The following is a 23,291-nucleotide window of genomic DNA, read 5'->3' on the forward strand; positions in this document are numbered from 1 at the left end:
GGACCAAGATTTAAAAAGGTTTGCAATTAAAAACTATTATAAGTTCAGAAAATAAAAGACCTGTTAATGATCGGTTACTATGAAAACTACCAACAGTAACTTCCGCATGTCAATATGCAAGTTTGATGGCACACTTACAGACTCGGAAGGAGCTCAAAATTTAAATTTGATGCGAAATCCTGTCACTCCAAACCTGATTCCATTCCAAATCAGAAGTCAACTGATTGTTTCTTATGAAAATAAAATGACAAAGAAATTCAACCCTGGAAAAAATTCACTCCAGCATAAACTAAGACCAACTTCTTATTTGTGATGTCAGAATTATAACATGTTGCTTAGCATCATACATGGAACAGTTGCTACTTTAGGAAGTATCATGAATACAAAAGTATTTACGCCATCTGCTTTTACTGTTTTTTACTTCTGAATTAAGTGTTCAGAAAGAGCTCCTTCGGAATTGCTGATTTCTCTCTATTGACACCTTGACTGCCAGTTTCTCTAAAGGGAATTAAATTCATAGTTTAGTTCTTATGAATTTCCCCTAGCTACATTAAATATGTCAATTTGTTTAAAGTAAATTGCAAGTGTATCATGAAAACGGTTTCACTTTAACACAGGCAGGAATTAGGAAATAGCTTATAAAGAAGCTACAGTCTTTGATTTCCAGTGCGTTTTGCAGTTAAAGTTGATTTGCCTCCTAGCTCTCAAAAACAAAGATACTGTAAGAGAGCACTGATTCAATGTTGCTGTAATAGCGGCTCCTTCTTCTTAAAATCCAAGCCTTCAACCAGTCTGAACTCACACTTCAGTCCTTGTTCTTAACTCTCCACTATGCCTCAGCATAACACACGGTTTTCTGAAGAGCTCTACCACTGACATTAACAGAGCATAACACAAAGGAAAACCTGTTTCTTAAAAGTTCTGCTTCACTAATTATCGGTTGTGAGTTCACTGGCCAATAAACAGCCCTGAACGAAATGGGAATACGACAAATAAATGCTAACACTGGCAGCCAAAAGTCATTAGTGGCAGTCTGCATGACAACAAATCGTTGGCTTCCTGTTAAAAATTGAAAGATACAGCACAATCCTAATACAGTCAGTCCAGAAAACCTGCTTGTTTACTTAGTGTTTATTTAGTCCATGTATGTCCATAATCCACTTGCAGCAAGAGAATAAGGATCAGAAATCGAAAGTGAGATCAGGCTAAAGACACTTCTTTCATGTTATTCTCCTCTGACCAGCAATTCAAACAGATGCCTCGGCTGTAAATACATACGTACTTCTGCCCACAGGTGAAGAAGTTCCCATAAAATAGAAATCATTCATCATGCTTTTCTGCAATTCAGCAGAGTTTCTGGCCCCAGGGGTCCTGGTTACATTATTCCATTTGAATTTGCTTTCCCATCACAAATTCAAACATTAAAGTCACTTGGGAGTGGGTGGAATCACAGACAGTTGAAGCTAGATTACCAGGTTAATCCAGCATTTAAAAAAAAAAAAAAAAAAAGAAAAAGGGAATGCGACCACAGGGTTTTCAACCTGTGGGACCAGCTATGCTGAGAGAAGCCAGGCTGGGAACATGGAGTTTACTTGTGCAGCAATCCGCTCCTGGCAGCAGAGAGGATGCACATTCATTCTGACAAAGACAGTTCTCCCAGTGATTTTTTGAAAAAGTAAAGACCTCGATGTCAAAGTTATTCCAAAATACAAAAATATCCTGTGGGAACAGTTGCAATTTGAGACAGGAACATTTTTGGCCTTGCACTTAGGGCAATGAACAGCAGCGGTAACTCCCTGCCGGAGGGAGGAGGACTGTCCCTGGTCTGACAGACGTCTCTCCTGGCCAATCATGCCTCAGTGGCTTGCGTGAGGCTGAAGCAATCTGACTTCCCTCTCCATCCCCCTCTCAGACATGCAGTCCAAGGGATGAATGTGGATGAGCACCTCAGAAGTGACTGTTCTGCTATGCAGCTCGCCCTATTGCAAATCTATGTTTGCCTCTTGGTAAGCAATCATTTGTTTGGGTATTTATCTTATGCAGCTGGTTACAAACACTACTGGTCAATGCCCATCAGCCATTGAGTGGTTCTCTGCAATACGCTCTTTTCCATCTCATAAGAAGACAAAGGAGGGGATGGAGGAAGGTGGGGGAAAAAATAATAAAAAAAAATAACAAAAGAGACAGAATAAAAGATCCAGTAAAAATATCATTTAATCAAAAAGCACAATATCAGATCATATTCCCTGAAGCAATGAGAGCAAAAGATTAGAAATCGGAGTCCTGAACTGCAAATGAGGAACTCTGCTCTCAAAAGCAGAAGATAACCTGTCTCACACCCTATCATTGTTTCTCCTGTGTTTTCCCAGCCTGTTAACTGTACATACACCTGACTCTGCTGATGCACTTTGGGCTGTTAACCAGTTATAGAATATGATCAGCATCTTCAATGCAGCTATACATCTTATCCCATAAAAGCAATTGTGTCAGCAGATTTTTTTTTTCCCTGCGCTAAGCTAACAAGACTTTTCCCAAGTATAAAGATATACCCATTTTCCCCTCACCGCCCCCAGCATCAAAAGCAATCGGTTTGCCATTTGTCTGAACACATTCTCTGTTGCAGCTCTGGTTATCTGTTACAGTCACACGGCTCCTGGAGCCACTGCTGCAAAGGGTCAGTGCAAGCTTACACGTACCTCTGCATGGAAATTTCCATTTCACTCATCATAAATCCTTTTCTGAACAAGAAAAATTAATGTATGTTTTCAGATCAAGATCATCTTCCTATCTCAGTACCTGTTTTGAAGATGTGAGATGGAATCTTTACAGGAATTTCAAATAAATGTAATTAATTTTCATTTAAATACATACTTTCTGTGTAAGAAAGTAAACAACAATTAGCACGTGTCATCTGTGAATTCTAGCTGATTTGACGGCCTTGGAGTGCTTTGTTGCACAGGAACTTCAATCTATACGGGACAGGGTCAAGCACACTCACGTGTCTGAAACAGCTCTGCTGTTAAGAACATGTTTTTATGTTCCAAAGAAACAATGTCCACTGGCAGCCAATTAGAGAGTGAAAAAAAAAAAAAAAGGAAAGGGTGAAGGGGAACAGAAAAAGAAAAAAAAAAAAAAAAAGAAGAAAGCTCTCTTGTTTGACAGAGAAGTTTTGGGGATAAATTCATAATAGTAAATAACTTCCAGCAGGAGTAATAAACAACAGTGAGTGCCATTCAGCAGCACAGTGAACTCACATGTTAAATTAGCCACTTTGGCATCCACTGCACATAGCAGTTAATCTCTGATATGATTCTTCAGTATTTTTTGTTACTTACTGTGTCCTGGGAGTGTTTGGTGGCCTACAAGATCTGAAGCCTTCCACATGCCCCCCACTAAACAGTCATCTTTGAAAGCTGCGTTTGCCAGAAGTTACCGCAAGGTTGTGTTCCTGGGACCTCTTCAGCAGAGTATGCCACATAGGACAGCCATGCTCCAAAAATCCAAAAATGGGAGATCAGAGCATTGCACTGGCACAGGAGCATCACATTCACCTAACTTTGCATCACAAAAATGCTTAAACAGCAGCGAAGCCGCAAACCTCTCCTTCAGCTGTCATCTTCTGCTCAAATATGCAAGGTTAAAAAGGAGCTGATGTGAGCAGAGGCCACCCAAGGAACCGCAGGCTATTTTGCCCGCCCTGATGTATCACAGCGAGGTGCTCAGTTGCACGTTTGGCAGTAGTCCTGGGGTTCTAACAGATGTGCAGCAGCACACAAAATTCAGACAGCCTAAGCCGTCACTGTCCCCAGACTTTTGTTTCAGCCAACCAATGAACGCTGCCACTCACACAAAATGGGTCTCCAGCTTGCCTGTAAATGAAAACTTTACTTGTGCAGTTTTTTTCCTCGGATATCAATATAAAGCAACTCTGTTTTCAGATCAGGTGCCGCGCTTCTGGGGCAACATTTGCCTGAAAGGCGGAATGGACATCCAGCAGTCCAGCATAATCTGAATTTCAACCTGCTTCTACAAGTGGGCTCAGAGGTAGAAATGACCCCACAGTCAAACATGCATGTTTGCGCAGGATTTGGTTCATATGTCTTCCCCATGCACGTGTTGTCTTTTTATCTTATACTTCAGGACTGGATCCAAAGCTAAAATGCGAATGGAAATCCTTTCTTCCACTTCAGCGGACTTAAGATCAAATACTCGGGGTTTGTTTACCTATAGAAGCCTTCTCCAGATTTGTTTACCAATAGAAGTCTTTAAGTCATTCCAACGGCTTAAAGAGGATTGGGCATAACTGGGAATTAAGCTCTTACGGATGAATTTATATCACCTGAAGCTTTTGGTACAGGTAGTGATTATAATGGTATTCCTACTCCCTACCTCACATTCCTTCTGTCATAGACACACAGATGAAAGGGTCATCTCTTAGAGATGGTGCACATTTGGGACATTTGTTCTTCTTCTAGCTCCATTTCCTTCCTGGCTTGTCCAACAGCCTGTCTCTAGTGATTTTTTTTTTTTGTCATTTTTTTAAATTCTTTTCAAATTACTAATATATCTCTTGTGCCAGAATTGAACGTGATGGATGACTATGTATGCTGTCAAATATTACAAAATGCTGTTATGTAGGTGTACACCAGCTCAGAATCTGCTGCAGATATTCTGTCAGTATAACAGTAAAAATGACATTTTATAAATGATCAAATATCTTTTGTACAGTGCTGGAGTGCCTGGGTTAGGAGTAGCCAAGACTGTGAAACTATATAAGCAAAACTTGTAGACAGGTATTGCCTGGCATATGCAATTTGCCAGAGAGAAGTTTGAATGGCACATTTATATAAACGGAATGAATATTTCAACACTCCGTAAAACTTTTATGAATCCCTTTATTTCTTTTCTGGCTGGCTTCAATCTCATACCTTAATTCTGCACAACCATTTTTATTTCCTGTAACTGCAGGGTACAGGACAAAGATGAAGACTTAGATGATATTAGCACAAGAAAACTCAGCCTGCAAGTGACTCTGAAGTCTTCTTCATACCACAGAAGATACAGCCACAGTCTGACACGAAAGTAGTGCCCATGGAGTAGCACCAAAACACATTCAGCTACAGAAATTTCAACCATCAGTTTGAGTTTTATTTGTTGCATGTCTGTTTGGACTATACTCGTCACTGCAGAGGTTTGGTCATCATTAACAAAAGAAAGCTCTTTGAAAACAGATGAGAGAGCTGCTTTGGAATGACACCGTCAAGGGCAGTTGGGTTTGATTTATAGGTTTTCAGTTTTCACGTCCACTGGTAGGGCTGGAAAGTGTCTCTTGCCCTAGTGACCATCCATCCAGGCGGGTCTATACTTAAATGAATGATAGTCCACAGTGCCATCAAAGTAGTCTCCATCAAAGTAGGTAGCGAAGCAGCATTTAAAAAAAAGCTGGATGGATCATTTAGATCTACACACAGACCATAACAAGGATCTTCCTGTGAAACCATCCTAAGACCTGAGTGTAGTGATGATGCCACTAAGAGTCCTGGAGCTGTGTCTCTGTTCAATGGGATCATGTGAATTAAAAGGTTTAAGACACTTTGCTCTTTAATTCTGCTCATATGAATTTAATAAATCTCTCAATTAGGAGTTCTTCTGCTTATTATCTTACAACCCCTTTTCTCCACCCATCAGGAGCAGATGAGGACCTGAGCTAAGTGGGGAGATGTAGAAGTACAATAGGGTAACATGATGGTGACTTGTGCCACACCATGTTGAACTTACTGGTAAAATGCTGTTAATCCCCTAAACTCTGCCCAGCAAAATCTCTCCTGTCTCCAGCAGCGTCTCAAGTCAAATTTGACCATTTCAGAAATAAATCCACAGCCACCTGAGAAACAAATGCCAGATTTGTGTTTCCTCATTTCTGGACTTTTTTTCATTTTGTGCGAGGGAGAAACACTGGTCCTTTTTCTTTACGTTCATAGTCTTTCATGGCGATAGGTCATACATCTGCAGCAGTACACCAGCATACCTCTGTGTCCGAAATGTCCCAAGGCAACAATGTTTATAGGTTGCTCCAAAGTCTATGTGACAAAGCGCTGCAGACCGTGTCTTAGAGCATCATCACCACGATTTACGAAGAAGAGTGCCAAAAAAAACATTCATGCAAAAGCAGTTTAAGTAGCCAACAAGGTCGCTACTTTCTGGAGCTATAAAGTCATCAGCCTCAAATAGAAGTACCAGCTGCACAATCTGCAGCACTTCCCTCAACAACTAGTTAACTTGCCTTAAAAGCAAAAATGAACTATTTTAGCAGAAGGTGGTACCATTCCTAAATAAAGCCCTACAAAAGATCCCAAGTAGCTCTGTGCCCTCCAACGGGGCGGGAGCTTTTGCAGCATCTGACTGCCTTGCACTCACAAGAAGCAGCAAATTGCTCTGTGGTGGACTCAGGAAGCTGCACCAGCTGAGCTAGATGGGCCAGCACATCCCTGAGCAGAAAAGCAAGAACAACTACTGAAAAAATAAACGACGCCTATGTATTTCACGTTACATTTTAACCCATAAAACTTGTGCTGGACCCCTCCCACAGCACTGACAGCATCAACAAAAAGCTCTTTGAGAAAATGTGGGTTAAGACTTACTATAGGTGCAGCCGAAGACCTCAACTCTCAGTCCTATCCGCCCACCGACATTCCACTTCAGAGGGACGAAGCGCAAGAAGCGGGCTTTCACGGAGTGCAGAAATTTGTGGTGAACGACACTGTCAGCGTTGCTGTTCCCTGTGAAAACCTGGAAGGACAGAGAGCCTTGGTGAGACATTTAGCACCAAGAGGTGACTGCAACATGCTGAATTAAGGCTGTGAACTGCCACCCCTCTTCCTGATTCTCAGTCTCAAAAATTACTCAACATTATTTAAATTGATTGTCAAGTTTTCTTAAAGTGCTGTGTCTCTTAGGCAGGGAAAGGAGGGAGACCGCAGCACACTGAGCACCTCAGCAGAATAGGGGGATCTACACAGGGAATTGCAAAAGGAGATTATAGGTGGGGATGTTACAGAACATGATGCATAATTTCTGCAAACCCAGGATGTTCCTGTGTTCCACAATACTCCATCGTCCCCTAACATATCCACAGTCCCTTCAGCACAGCAAAGCACGGGGCCCAGGTTAGCCTTCGGTGCATTCAGGGTAGTAGAAAAAGATGGTCACAAGGCACTGAGGCTGGGCAGAGCCTGGCAAGATGAGCAGGAAAGCATACATCTAGACACGCCACAGAAAACTCAAGCAAGATAGGGGAAGAGATGAAAGCTTACGTCAGTACACAGGAGAGTCAGCATTTCGACTGTGTTTGCACCCAAGAGAGTCAAGGCTTGCAAACAATAATAATTTAACTTTTTTTTCTTGCCTATTTGATTAATTGCCCGCAACTGCAAGCCAAAATTAATGGCCCTACTCAAAATTATCACTCAACAAGAGGAAATTCTCTCATGGGTGAAGAATGACTGCAGGATTTCAAAGACAAGCCTTAAAAAAGACAGGCATCCAAATTCTGATCCCTCCTGAAGCTTTTTCAATTCATTTTTTTTACACCCTTACTCTGTAATATCAGGCTAGAAATATCACAGACTTCCTGCTATCTTCAAAACATTTGAGTAACTCAGCTAGAATTTAAATTTGAAGCTAACAGTTTTGTAAAACATGAAAAACAAAGAGAGAACTTACAAAAAGCCAATCTCACAGGAAGGCCGTATTTGTAAGAGGTCCTTTGCTTTGTCAGTATAAAATTTCACCACAAAAAGTTGTACCAGTTTTAAACGCTTCTGCAGTTCAAAAGCTGGCACCATTCACCCAGGCAATACAACTGCAAGCACAAACTGAAATAACCCCAGTAAAACAGACCTACAATTCATTCCTGATGGCCGACAGATGAGTTAAAGAGATTGGGGGTTTCATCTCCGTTTTGGAAAAAAGGACTAATTACCAGCTGTTTAAATTTTTACTCAAATGCAAGCATTCCAACTTTTTCCCAAAGGTTGCTAAAAATGGTGTAAAATTTCAAATTCAGCGTGTTCTTTTTGTACTACACCCAGTGTGCTATTGTTTTATTTGAACTATAGTCAATAAAAAATATCCTTGAATATTTCGAAGGCGCAATACTTTGAAACCATACTGTGCTTTTTTCATTTCACCTTAAGAACGCTATGCTGGGAAAATTCCCTTATATGCAATAAACCTCATTTTCCACCCAGTCACGAATGCAAAAGACAGCATATATCTCAATTCCTGAAACATGCTTTGCAAATGCATTTCATTGCTGGTATTTCTTCCCACCGAAGATGAACAATTTTACTGAAACGATCTCTCACAACCCCAGTAACCTCAGTGAAGTAAGGAAGGACCCTTCAAAACATGCGATCTGTAAAACTACTTTTATTAGGAACTTATCAGGCTGAAAAAGGTATATAACTCAGCTATCCCAACTGCCCCTAAAGCTTTCCTTAACCTGCATCTCTTATTCTGAACTTTTTACGCACAAGATCTTGTTTTCTACAAGTATTATGTGATGGTTAACTAACCTCTCACAAATTCAATTATATTATATAATTAAAAAAATTTTTGGATGGGGATTCTTGTTGATCTTAATTCAAAGCTAACCACATACGGCAGTTCAGCAGCCTTGCCCATCAGGTATGTTTTGAGGAGTGCCACAAGTAGCGCTTCAAGATATCCTGGGCTTACTCATACTGCTTTCCAGATAGGAGCCAAATTCAAATTCCAGCAGAGAGTATTTCAGAGTTTTTTTCCTTTTATTTCAAATGAAAAACCTTGTTCTTCTCAGTAATGAAACTGTCAGCAGAGACTAAGTCTCACAGTCAGAGCTGTGGCAGTGCTCACATTTTTATTAAGACACTCGTGGATATGTAAGATGGATAAAGGGGAGTGTTGTTTTCTGTTTGTTTGCTTAGAGAGCTCATCCTCTTGGAATCCTGTGATTATGTAAAAATCTCACCTTTCAAAAGATAAAAAAGAAAGAAGGAGGAAGAAAGAAGAAAAAGAACAGAGGGGGAGCAAAGGGTTTCCAGTCCTCCCAGTTGTGAAGAAAAGCTTAAAATGCAGTAACTGGAATGCAAGTGAAAGGTGAAAATTAAGAGACAAAAAAAAGAGTACACCTTAATATCGCAATACTGTGAAACAAGGGTCTAAGTTGTGTTTTTTTTCTCATAATCCCCTCATACACAAGGCTGTCAATACTGCACATTGCGTCAGAGACCCACAAGGTAATCATTTTTTGGTTTATATAAAAAAAGAAAACATTCTGGGAGAAAGACTAAGTTGAAAAGCGCAGCACCTCTAGAAATATCTCCTTGCAATTACAAAGTAATGGGAACTAGGTGATTTGCGAATACGACTGTGTGCTAAACAGCCCACACGTTCCTCGCTGCCATGAGTGGGCCCTCGTGGCCGCTGGAACACCGCCGAGGCAGCTCATGACCACCTGTAACTGTTGGTAAGGGCAGTCTTCACATCTCTCTTGCAGGGCAAACACGTAAAGGCAGGTTTTTTTGCAAAGCTTGTGCAAACGGCACACGCAAGCACAACACACGGGAGCGACACCGCCGCTCGCACACCCAGCGGCAGCCTCCGGGTGACTTCGGGGACTGTCTCAAAGCTTGCTTAAGCTTCTGCAAATCGACAGCAGGCTTGCAGGCCGATAAGAAGCTTGCTTCTGTCTATTTAGCACCTTCTGCAGACCATTTTTTTGCTTATCAGTCACCACCCAAGATTGCCATCATCTGGAAAGGGTGCAGGCCTTGGGTTAGAGTGGCCAGACCCTGTTAACCCCAAACTTGCTGAGCCAAATGCTGCCCAAGGAACCGGGGGCAGGAAAAGCTTATACAGCGACCGTGTCAAACGACAATTAGCTGGGCAAAGGCCACCGTCACGCTGATTGGTCAAGCTACGGACCGACCTGGACTACCTGGATGGTTGTCCCATCACAATTTGGGAATTGGGACCGAGACCCCCACCACCATCAACCACGGATCAAACGGGACGCTGCTGAAATTCCAGATGACTGCCGAGACATCGTGGGGCCTGTGGTGGTGACCATACTCTCGCTGTACTCCATAATACTGCTTCTCCTTTCTGCCTGTCCTCTACTTTCGCCTTTACTCTATCGCTCATCTCAGTGACTATTGTTGTGGAATAACAGTAAACCTGCAGTGAGTGGCATCTGACCTCGTTTGTGTCCTCATCTCACCCTTGGAAATCATCGTGAACCTCTCAGGCCCAACGTAGTCAGACCGGGATGTAACACAGGCAAAGGAGCTTTGTGGTTCTGCCAGGTAAAACAGAGACAGCTGTAACCCACTGTCCGCAAGCAGACCCAGGTGCCCACCCGCAGGCATCTGTGCTGGGTAGTTTCCTTTACGACACCTCAAGGAAGAGCCAGAATCACTCACATCCAGCCTCCAAATCAGTTGACTCCTAACCTGATGTGCAGCTATGTAAAAATGCCCCTCCCACAGCGAAACATCATGTCAGTAAAAATAAACCCTTCAAAACTCCAATACATCACTTCCAGCAGTGTTTCTCAAGCTTCTCTAATAACCAAAGAGCCAACAAACCTTTGGGGGGGAAAAAATCCACAGGCAACGCTGTACCCATCGATCTGTGCCTACGAGATGATTTTGCATGCAGCCGGCACATCACTGCTTGCTGCTAACTGTGGGGCATCACTGTGTATGCCTTTAGGATTGCTTTGATTTTTGCTTCCAACTCCCACTGCTATACAGATCACCTTCTGATGTTTTATGGACCACCTGTGGGCTGTAGACCATTGATTGAATAACACCAATTGCCACAGATGGTCACTTGAAAACTTAGATCCACAGCAGACACAGAAATAATCCATCCATTAAAGAAGATGAAACAAGGATGCAGTACCAGATTTCGTAGCCCTGGAGGTTCAAATATTGATTACCAGTAAACTTATTGGTGAAAATGGCAGAAATACTTCCCCTTGAGAAACAGCCTCTATTACAACTTGTTGCTGATAGGGATTAATTCATAGGAACAAAATGACAAACTAGTGAAGAAAACAAAGCACCATGCCATTTCCCATGCAACACAGCTGCTCAGGGAGGAAGCGTAACACTGAAATCTGTGGTTTCTTATAAGCCCTGTAAACACAACAGACTGATGATTTACCTGGGAAATTCTGCTTCTGGCATTCTATGGGGCTTATAAATCAAAAAGCTCCATTAGCACCAAATATTACCACCAGCTTCTTGAAGGCAAACACTTTTCCCTAGTGCCAGCAGCTGTAAGGTTAACAGCTTGCCACGGGCAGGGCTGCCTCTCGGACCAAGCTTGTTTCACGATGCCTGGCTGCAAAGTGCCCCAGTGTGACACAGCCCATGGCACTACAGTAATATTTTATGAGGCTTTTTTATGAGCCAGCAAAGGCAGGTCCCACGGGCACGAAGAGGTGAGGTAAGAACAGCTGCAGTGGTTCGGAGCAAGGTCCAACCAGCCCAGTGCCGCCTCTTCAGCACAGAGAAAAGAGTATGAAGAACACATGCACATACAACAGTTTTCCCAGTGCTCAGCCCACCTGATTCATGGGTTATACTGAAGTGGAACAAAGTAGAATTCCAGTTTAGATGAAAAAGAAAACTTTTAAAAGAAGTTTAAATCTCAAACCCACCATCCTTACTTGGAATTTGGATGCATGACTCCCTCAGGAAAAACAACAATTCAAATGAACGGGCTGTTTATACAAATCTCTCATTCAGAGAGATCCCAAAAGCTGTTCAAGGGTAGTTCAGGAAAGTGTCAGGCAACTGTGGTGAAATATGACAGTCGTTTAATAACCCCGGAGACACACATTTGTTTCTCTACCTCATGTATTAATTCAGATCTACGCTAGGTCACACCAGTGAGATCTGATGTGTGAAACTTTAGATCACCCTTTGGCCAAACTCTTAGGCTGGTCTCCACCTTTAGACAGACAAGTGGAAATTAGGTGCAAGAAAAGCGTCTGCTCATGAAAGCGTAATCGAGTCAAAGGATAGCATCAGATGCGGCACTATCTCAGTCTCCCCTGCATGCACACTCTGCACAGCAAATGGCAACTTATTTACAGAGCTGCAGAAGGTGGTTCCCATAATGACTCTGCTGAACATATTTTGCTCTCCCACTTTGTTAGGCAGGTAATGGGATGGGTTCAAAATGAGTATGCAAGCAGCAACACAGGCACAATCAGCCCTGAGCAGCGAGCAGGCAGACCTGAGGTTAACTACCTTCTAGGGGAGATATTTTAAGACGTATTGAACACTCTCATTTCTGCCAAAGTCACTCTGATGAACTGAGCCAAAGAAAAAAAAAAATCAGATTACAAATGTGCAGAGGGCACATAACACAGATGTTAGCAATTTACAACATTTCAACCTTCACTGAAAGAAATACAAGCACAGAAAAGAGCACTCCACCTTCAAATCTCACCCATGACATCACAGTGTGCTGCCTCCGGTGCCTAAAGAAATAAGGACAGGAGCGCACTTAATTCAAGCTATCCAGCAGCTTAGTGAAGGAACCAAAGCAAGATAAAAAGCAGTGAAGCCTTCAATAAATCCCCAAACTGCAATACTTAGAGTAAAACAATGTCATTCTCTCTCTTAAACTTCCTTGCTAGGATGAGAAAGAGCAGGAGCTAGGAGTTAGCGCTGTGATACAGGACACGCTTCCTGGTGTTTGCCTCCCAGGACTTCCTCAAACATTTGAGTGTACGTGCACTTTAAAGAAAACATGGATTTCCAACTAAGAAGCAACATGAAAACCTGAAAGAAGGAGAAATTCGCATTGCCTAGCTTTTCACATTTTCTAGCTTGAAATAAACTCTGACTCAAGGATAGCTTTTATCTTCTGCAGCGGCAAAAGGATTTTAGTTCTGCTTGAATTTGCATTACCTGGGATGTAACTGAGTGGGGCCATTGAGTGTGGGTATTAAATACGGGGTTTAGGGAAGCCAGTAACTGAAACCGTGTTACAGTAAGGGTTCTTCATCTCTGCTTGTATGTGTGGAAAGAGACTGAATGCCACCATGACAAGGACACAATACAGCCACAAATGGACCATATGGAAACGCAGCAGCCTCCGATTTTAATGGTGTGCTACAGGGTTTTTTTCCACATAAAAATTATACCGCATCAGTGCCTGCTAGCAACGCCTTGGGCCTGGACAGGTTTGTGGTGACTTTTTATAACAATGAAAATTAAAAAATCCATTTAGTTTCTGCTGTGAAATGAAAACAACTGTCAATTCAGGCAATTCTAGAAACTCCCCCCTTCACCTTAGCCCCCCTCTACAACTTAGAGAGATTACACACAGATGTAATAATAATAATAAAAAAAGATAAGATAAAAATGTGGAAGAAAAAAAAAATACAACTTCAAAGTTGTAACTGTTCTTTTTATATTTTACCTTTTCTATATACTGTGCATGATGTCAACAGTGAAAAATGTTGCTTTGCTGATGTAACGGAAAAAGCCCTGCCCAACACGTCAAGCCAGAACTGTGAATATCCTTTCATGAAGAAAGGCCGTGAAACGGCTTTGCTGTCATCTCAATCGCCCCGTGTCCAGACTGGGAGCTGCTAAAAGCTCCACCGAATTTGGAGGGTGCATTAAAAGCAGCTCTCCAGCAGAGGGGTTCATGGCAGGACCTGGCCCCTGGGAGTTGCCCTCTTTCAGCACATGGCCTTAAAAATCCTTTTGCTATTAGAGGGGGTCAGATCATGGGGACAAGGAAAGGATGACAAAGACGGCTGCTCAGCTCCTTAAAGAGCTGCAGTTTAGATCTTTGTTTTCACGTACCACAGAGCCACATTTGGCACATGGACAGCAAACCTATGCATTGTGTTTTCTCACTCCTCTTTCTCAAGAGGCAAGTTAAACTTTCTTTCAATTTTCTTTCAGCTGCTCTCTGTAAACAAAGCACATTTTTACTGGAAGTACAAAAAACTTGCCTGCTTTGGAGAGTCGATGGGAACCTTTTCCACTGATTTAAGCAGGTTTCAGTCTGAGGCCAAGAGGAAATGGCCGCCAGCCTGGTCCAGGGACAGGAGGGTGGGATGTGTCCTCTTAGGACATCACTCGCCTCCAAGCATCTCCTCCTACTTTAGGTCTCTCTCCTTTTAATGCACCATGGTCTTCACAACAAAAGATAACCAATCATTTCTGGCTAACAACCTTCTGAGATGAGTTGCCCGTTTCCAGGCTCATGTTTTCCCTTCCAGGTTAAACACTATGACTCTAGCTAGTGTAAAACTTATCGTACCTTCAGAAAGAGAAGCCTCCGTTCTGCTTTTCTTTCTTAACAGCAGCTACATTTTCCTCTTTGAAACACCCATCTTTGACGAGAACCTCAAAAACAATCCCACCTGGCACAGAGTCAGAGCTGTTATTAGGGAGGAGCGGGGCGGGGGGGAAATAAATACACCCGTCAAAATTATCCTCCCATAACATATTATCTGAGGAACTGACAGTTCCCTTCCCATTCCTCCACCCCCAATGGATTAAAAAAAAAAAAGAAAAAAAAAAATAGTTGGTCTACAAAGAGGTAGTTTAACTTCCCTATACAGTAAGAATTAAAACAAATGGCTGCAGTATGGGTTATCAAGCAGGGGTCCTACTGGGAAATATGCATTACATCTGATACTTACGGAGGGGCTTACTGCTGTGCCTCAGCAGTAGTCCACCTCCTAAGTACTAGTCACCTCTGAGCTACTGGCAGTTTCTGCACGTCGCAGAGCAGTCCGGGGAGAGAAGACGCAATTATGTGGCAGGGTCCATACTACTTCATCACTTCCTTGAATAATCTGCTCAAGTGGGAAGGTTATTCGCCTCTAATCTACGCCATTACATCGACTGCATACCCTTCTCTCTGGTTAGTTAATTCCCAAATACAGGAAACAAATACCATTAACAACATCATTAGCCTCAAACAGATGACTGCCCAACATAAACCACATTTATACTAAGGATGTTGTATATTATCCTTGTGCTAACAGTAGAAATACTCACAGATTTTCCAATAAAAAACTTAGATTTTTATACTATCAAAATATTTTCATGAGAAAATGTTTTATTTTTTTTCCCAAAACTATCCATTAAGACAACCTGTGTAATACTTTGTTTTAGACAGGTCGGTATCAATCCAGAAAACATCAGTGTAATGATAGTGACATTAAAAATATGAAGCTTCTTGGGTCCCTTCAGGACAATGAAACATTTCGATTTAGACCAAAGATTACGAGACAAAATATTACAGACTTCTTGAATTCTTTGTGCTTTATTTCTTTTCTTTCTCTCCTGTTCTGATTTACCCCTAGCAAATTCTAATTTCTTTTCTTGTTTTGGTCAGCAGCATCTGCCAAAATGCTAGATTTCTATACTGGAATTGACAGTCTGATCTTCAAACAGTTGGAATTAGTGTCAACCTGTTTCCAGATTCTGCCAGACCTTGGCAAAGTCTGAGATATCGTATCCACCAGAGACCATTCACGGTAGGCAGCTTGGGTATGGTGATCTCTTTTGAAGACAAGAGAATTTAACAAATGGGTAATATATGAGCTACGTCACTCGACCTCAGGACTAGAAAACGGTCCTTGTCCTCTTCTGTTACTTACATAGATGTAGCCCAAGTGCCATATCCAACCTGTAGTTGGACAGGCTGCCCTTCTTCTTCCCAGCAATGGACCAAGTGCAATTTCCCTGCCCTACTGAGACACTTTGCGTACAAATGTGATGTTGCATCTCACGTATAGCTGCATTTTAGTGATGGAGAACTGATCCCCATCTTTAGCTTTTAGAATCAGCTCTGTCTTTGAAGCACTTGGAGGTGAAGCTGTTATCGCCGTTATTATTATCACTGCGACATAAATTAATAATAATGGAAGCAAGAAGCAGCAAAATTAAACCCGTAAATTACAAGTCTAAGCTAAAAGTCGGCAGCTAATTCCTGTTTCTGCTCAGCCTCCTGCACTTCATCTTAAAGGCAACCCTACATATAGACGGTATTCTAAGCTATATCAAAGCAAAGGATAAATATTTCCCCAGTACCTTGACTAGATTAACCTTAGCCAGCAGACTGAAACTGCTCTTTCCACTGCCAACATTAATCACAGATTTCAGCTGTTCTTCTGCATAAATCTCATGGAGACCTTCATGCTTTACATTAAATTAGTGGGATTAACAATGCGGTGAATGTGTTTATGTCTGGCAATGTTGGCCAACTCTGGGAACCTTCCCTGTATTTAGCTTCATCAAAGTGCGTTTAAATAGCTAGCGCTGTACACTTGGTATCTCTCTAGTTCTAATTTGCCAGACGGAACCAGCAAGATGACACCAGAGAGGTGTTAGCTATTCCATGCAACAGTGACCTCAGATGAATATTGCGCTTCATTATCTTACATTATTTCCCTGTTCTGAAGTTTGATGGCATTTTCATTTGGATCAGTGAAGTAATATTCTGTGGAAGAGGATAAACAGGTAGGCTTGATTTTCTCCAGTGTTTTATAACGCACTGAAATGCACATGCATGCACACATATTTTTTGCTATACACTGCCTTCTGTATTTCTTTTTTCTCCTTTGAATAGGAGAAAGTTCACATCCTAGCCAAGATAACAACAGTTAACATCTCAAAAGGGCACTGTAGACTGATCTCACTCTACTGTTCACCTTACTCAAGATCTTCTCTCAGGAATGCCATCATCATAAAGTACACAAATACAAGGTTACAAATAATACTAACCATAGTGATATCTTCTAAGGTTTGTTATGCTCTGCCTACAAAACCACCATGTAATTGCAAATTAGAAAAAAATACACGTGTTTGACCATGTATTTCTCTAGACTTTTTTAACCATACCTTGTTAAACTGCAAATTCTCCTGTGCCAATACACCATGAGTTGCACCCTGTATTGGTGTAAGTCCTTACCTCACCATTCAGAGCGGTGAAACGATGCTCGTGTATGCATTGGCTGTAGTCTTGGCCTAGTGCGTTATATATACGTCTCTCTTACCACAGGAGGGTTAAATCTACTTTTGACATAGCTTCCTCCTATAAAACCATTACTGTAATGTTTGCAGCATCCTACATTTATGCCTTGTCATTCCACTTTCACATTGGGGTCCATCATCGAACCACATTAAATTAATGTCCAGGACACTAAAGCAACCTAAAGAAACCACTTCTCTTCCTCCTGAAATAGAGTAAGACGAGCTTTTGCAACGTCTCTGCGGTCATAAATACAATGTCTTCCAAATGCGTGTCTGCCCATTAAGTTTCAACCACACATTTTATTACGCCAACCACACCAAAAAATCCTCAGCAGTAGGCTCTGAAGATCATGATGTTCTCTAAACTACAGCATGAAAAAAGTAACTTCGTGATCCAAGGAGGAGGTAGCCTGGCATTCTGACTCTGAAGTGTAAATTTTGCCTGCATATGCAAAAGTCCTGTAATTGTTGCTATGGTAGGGCATTAAATCAAGTCATGATACATTCAGCAGGTCCAAGATCAAAGTAGGCTGTAAATAAAAGGTGCTCCATAACTTTAAATTTGGAAATGAAAAGAAGAAGAACTGCTCAGTGAGTTAGAAATTTCAGGACTTGTAAAAAACATATTTAAAAATGAGCATGATCACTGTGTGGCTGAACATAATATTTCTAAGCCTTGCATTACGTGGCAATAGGTTCAGGAGCCTCACACGCTATTTTAGAAATATAAGAATATTAAGAAAATTAGTTCATTTCCATATGGACCTGCGTCCCAACATTTACCTTAATGGATTCTTTTAAAGAAATCGAATCAGAGTTAGGCTTATGTGAAGGAAAATTATTTAAGTGAAGGGAAAAGGAGAATAATATTTTAAAAATACCATGTCAATAATTTCAATATAATGCCTCTTAATACTAATTAGTTTGCTTTCCCAGAGTGTTCTTTTACTACACTACTTGTAAGCTGCCCTTTCTCCTTCCACACAGTTTTTCCCTAATTCATAGCCAGGCAAACACTTAAGAACTAGAAACCTTAGGAGTCTCTCCAATTGTACCAACATTTCCCATTTAAACACAGAAAATGAGACTGGCAAGGGGGAAGGGGGGGTGGGGGATAAATAAATAAATTAAAAAAAAAAAATCAATAGCTGCTTAACAAGCCTTTCTCCCGAGGTGTGAAAATCTAGCACACAGAGCTCTTTTATTCTTTTTAATCTCCTGATCATAGGTGAAAGAAAGGAGCCATGAGTTGGATCCATGGAAGAACTTGCCTTTAAGACACGAAATAGAAACACCAAGCATTTTTTGAAAATATTAAGATGAAGACATTGGGTTTTTTTCCTGAAAGCAGTATGAGTAGCTACACCTTGAAAAGTAATAAAGAAGGGAAGAAAGAAAGAAGTGTTTTAAGACAATGCAACCCACAGAGAAGAAAATTAACCTATTAGAGGATTTCCTTTCAAAACTTCTGCATACTGTGAGGCCTGCATAATAAGCTGTGCTAGGACGTGTGTTCACTGTTCAGTCTTCAGCAAAGATGAGCTCATTTTCTGTGACACAGGAGGACTGTGCAAATATGAAAATTTCACTTCTAATGAAGAAGGGCACTGATACATCCTTAACTGCATCTGCATCTATACTATAGTTTCAGGCGCATTTGAACTCATCAGATTTCTGCAATATAGTATTAATGAACACCTGAAGTGGTACTCATGCTGAGAAAACACAGCATTAAGACAACAATTATTTAAAACACCACTAAATCAACACATTATGACTAAAAGAAGATGCGGCGATGCTGCAGGCTCACAGGTCTTTTATTATATGATATCCCTGGAGCATCTCAGATTAGCATTCTCATAGAGTCCAATTTCCCTCTATGTTGCAGTTCATATTATGTATTGAGGAATGAATTGAGCCAAATTCCTTATTCTTGATTACACAACAGGACAGAAATTGAAAAAATGCACACATTGAATCAGTAAAGCACGGTCTCGGGAAGTCAAGTCCCATTTAAGCAGAGCATGTCAATACGGGTCTCTGGGGTTATGTCAAATGTACACGTGCTAATTCTGTAAGTCTAACTAACCTGGGCGAATGCCTTATGTATTTGAAAATAATCCCATCAGACACGTTAGTGGAAAGCAGACACTTGGAGGAGGCTGTGCAGTTGAAGGGTACAAATGACATAACGATGGAGTGGGAGACACTGGTAAAAGAAAGGTGTTACATTTTAAAAAAAGGGTAGAACCCAATAAGGACAACGAGTTACTACTGATCATCCAAATACCTATATGGATTGAAATTCTTCCACATTAGAGAGTTAGATCTGGGTTATCAAGAACATGACCAGGTGATGTTACCATTTCACACAATGGTAGATAAGGCAGTAAAAAATGATCCATGACTAGGGAAAACAGACCTCTCCACCTTTGAATAAAGAGGGTAACTGCCATAGTGACTTAAACTCTGAATTTCAGAAAATAGAAATGCACAACTGCTGGAGTTGGTAGGCAAGATACCTAACACACAGACACAATGCTTGCGTTAGACTTAAGAAGGACTCAGGATTAAAACATTGCTATTGAGGAGCTACTCTGCAACACTGGCCACACGACAGTGAAATTCAACACAGTCAAGAGCAGAGCTACACACACACAAAGAAAAAAAAATTCCGTTAAAGGAGAGCTTAATTTCAAAAAGAGGAAATACGTAAAAATTAGGACTTGATAGAAATTAATAGTAACAACAGGAGAAATTAATTAAAGCACCACAGAGGTAGTTTAAAGTCATCATATTAGACATTAAAAATGAATATATGGCACTCATTCTGAAAACAAATTTCTTTAAAAGGAAAGAAATAAAAACAATTTGGTAAAACGAGAGATGAAAAGAAGCTATTTGAAGTAGGAAGACGTACTTCTTTAGAAGTAGTCACAATTAAATGATGAAAATGGAAGTCAGGATCTGCTCTGTAAATACAGAATACCAGCATAATGTAGAACTTAAAAAACAGTAAGTCATTTGATATAAGGTATAAAAACTAGCAATAAATACCTTTTTAAACATGTGATAGGAAAAAAAAAAAGCCTCCAAGAAAAAGTCTGCAGGACAGCCTTGAAGAAGACAAGGCCGTAGCTGAGATGTTAAATGAATTCCTTGCATCAGAGCTGAGTAGGATTCGGCTTAGGGTGTTTTCAACTCTAAGCTCTTTCTTTTCAGGGAACAGGTGAGAAAAAATATTTTAAATTGAAGTACTGAATTAACATATAAAATGAACAGAAGAAAACCACTAAGCTCTGTTAATACTCTTCCACAAGGAAATTCAATATAAAACGTATCAACGATTAGCTGTGATGTCTATCCTATCAAGGAAATTTACTTCATTACTAGAGAAACAGAAGGTGGCAAATGCAGGAGCATGTTTTAAAGGGCTTTAAGACAAGCCTGGGTACCCACATGCAAATAAATCCATAAATCAGTAGAAATTATTTTAAAAATCAGGATAAGCAAACAAGCAGATCATTATATAATGACTAAGAGATGTCGTAATTTTTTCAGAGGGAAGACAGACCACACAAATTTATTAAAGTCTTCAAAGGAATCAGTTTATGTATTGATAATGATGGTACAATTTATACTATGCACTTGCACTTTCATCAAGTTTTTGTTGAAAATCACTGAAAGGCAAAAAGCAAACAAACCAAGCTGATATATGACAAAAAGGAATGTGCCTTTATGGGTTAGTAATTTATTAGAGAAACTAACAAAGAAAGGAAAGAAAGGTTGGGAAGACAATTATCAGTGGACAGTAGAGATATCTAGTCTGATCTGTGCTATTTCTCGACTTCATAAATGCCTTATCAAAGAAAACACGACATATAGAAAACCAACACAACATCATGATAACTTGAAATTTGTTGGGTTGTAAAAATACTGACTGACTGCAAAAATCTGCACAAGGATCTGATGATACTGAATGATCAGGCACCAAAATGGAAAATGAATGTCAGCACGTGTGAAGTACCACAGCACAGAAACAAAATCATCCTCACCACGCACCACACCCCACTAGCTCTCGAAATAGGTTGGAAATCTGCTACTGTCACTCAGGAATCTTGAAGCATCGCAAACCATTGGATGCAAGCATCAGTTCTGAACTCAAGCATGGCATAAACCCAAAGAGGATATTTGGAATTACTAGAAAAAGTAGACAACAAGCCAACCAGAAAGCATCAATATGACATTATATATTAAACAGCTATGTGACTGCAATTTGAAAACCGTGAAGCTTTGTCCATCTGACAAAAATATAGTTGAACTGGAAAAAATATAGAAAAAGAGGGTAGGCCAATGGTATAAAACATCTTCAGAATCTGAAAAGATTAAGCAGCCAGGATTTTTCAGACTGACAAAATGATGTCTGAAGTGGAATACAACACATGGCTATAAAATAATGAATGACAGACGTAACAGGAGACTGGGGAAGTATTATTCCTGTTTACGAGCACACAAAAGATAAACAACTAACAGCGTTTTCAGACAACCTGTGGACCCAGCAGCTTACATTTCGCTGGGGATTCCTGGACATGTCTTTTCTAGTCAGAGTTTTAGGTCTGCCTACGTGAAATGTCAAATCAACTGCTAAATTTCGCTGATCATTTCACCAACCCTCTAAAGAAAAAAAAGACCACAGAAACTACAAAATTAATAAAACATGTAAGCTCTTAGATAAAGACAGGTATATTGAGATTCATAATTATTTAGTATCTCAGAGCATTTACTGGAAAAAAGATTACAAAATTTCTACTCTTTTTCCCCCAGTGAAAAAGATTCAGAAAAATTCTTATTTGGAGCTGTTGATATTTCATAGGAAATTATGCATCAAAAAACCAAACAACAAACTAATTTTATTTCTGGATTATTTATTCATTGTCTTTTTTTCCCAACAAATATACAACTATACTGCACAAAAGAAATCTGGAAAACAATAAAAATTTAATTTGATTTTAAAGTTTCTCTTTGAAAAAAGTCACCAAAAATGTTCCTTTCCTTTGAACAAAAAAAAAAATGGTACTGACCCTGGTCGTTTTTGAAAAGGAAAATTTCTCCACAAATTGACTAGTCGGAACCTGGGATCGTAACTGCAAAGTTATTTGGAAATGAAACACAGACTTTGCACCACAAGCCCACTGGTTTCCTTCCACTCCTTCCTAGCTGAGCATCCTTACAAAGTGTACCACGCTTTTGAGTGTATCAGGTTTAGGTGTCTCCCAGCCAAAGGGCTTTACCTCAGCCGCTCAGCAGTACACGCTCAGCAGCTCAAGGGGATTTGCTGTTCACTGCTGTCTTTCTCCAAGGTTCACTGTCCAAACAGTATTTCCAGTTCCAAATCCAGGCAGATGGAAAGGGGCACAGTGGGGAACACCCCGGTCTCTAAGCCTGGGAGCTACCGACCTTCCCTTACCCTGTGGAGAGCAGCTGGCAGGAATCAGGAGGGCCAGGATGCAGTCTTAACCTTAATGAGACCTACTGTTAATCTGCTAAAGAAAAACAGAACTTAATATTTTAAACTAATGAACTCTTCTTTCATTTTTTTATACCATAAAGGTACACAGAAAAGGCATGGTTTATTTCTAAGGTCACCCTTGGCATTAGTTCTCAGCACAATTGGGTCAAATATCACAAGGTATACACTTCCTTATCATAAGGACTCAAGGCGCGATCAGATCACGCTGAATAAAAACGTCTTCAAGCATCTTCAGATGTTGCAAATGGCAAGTTCCAAGCCTGATACTTAGAATAACGCATGAGCTGATACGTGCCCCAGTCTAGACAAAGCGAAGGAGAGCACAGAGCTGGGGAGACATACCCGAGAGCTCTGCCACATCACAACGAGATTTAAATTGGTCTGGAAGGACTTTGGGTCCCATTGACTATCAAATGTTACAAACTCCTTTGGTTGTTGGAGACTAACCTGATCTGTGCCTTAGAGATCCCATTCACTATGCATTAATTTCTCTTGTATGAGTTCTGTGAGCTTTGTTAAACTGTTCCTCTCCCAAATTACCATTAAAATAAGAGATTACCAGCCTCCTAGACAAATAGAAAAACTGTGAGTTTTGCCAGCTGAGTTAGAGGTCTCTTTGAAGGAGTGAGAGCACCATCTGTTAGCTTTGTTTTAGTGCTCCATTCCCTGGTTCTTTACAAAACCCTCAAATCAAA

General features: G+C 40.6%; 1 protein-coding gene across 3 annotated transcripts in view; it reads right to left on the bottom strand.

Moving 5' to 3' along the window:
- The window catches only part of CNTNAP5 (contactin associated protein family member 5), a 296,300-nt gene that overhangs the window by 156,800 nt on the left and 116,209 nt on the right, over positions 1 to 23,291 (bottom strand). For all 3 annotated transcript variants that reach the window (XR_012588190.1, XM_074593548.1, XM_074593549.1), the window contains exon 4: positions 6,642 to 6,789. Coding sequence is in view for 2 of the 3 variants with exons in the window: in XM_074593548.1 (XP_074449649.1) it covers positions 6,642 to 6,789 (148 nt within the window). In the remaining variant the exon portion in view is untranslated. The remainder of the gene's footprint in view (positions 1 to 6,641; positions 6,790 to 23,291) is intronic.

Source organism: Larus michahellis, chromosome 7 (genome assembly GCF_964199755.1).
Source record: "Larus michahellis chromosome 7, bLarMic1.1, whole genome shotgun sequence".
Classification (NCBI taxonomy): domain Eukaryota; kingdom Metazoa; phylum Chordata; class Aves; order Charadriiformes; family Laridae; genus Larus; species Larus michahellis.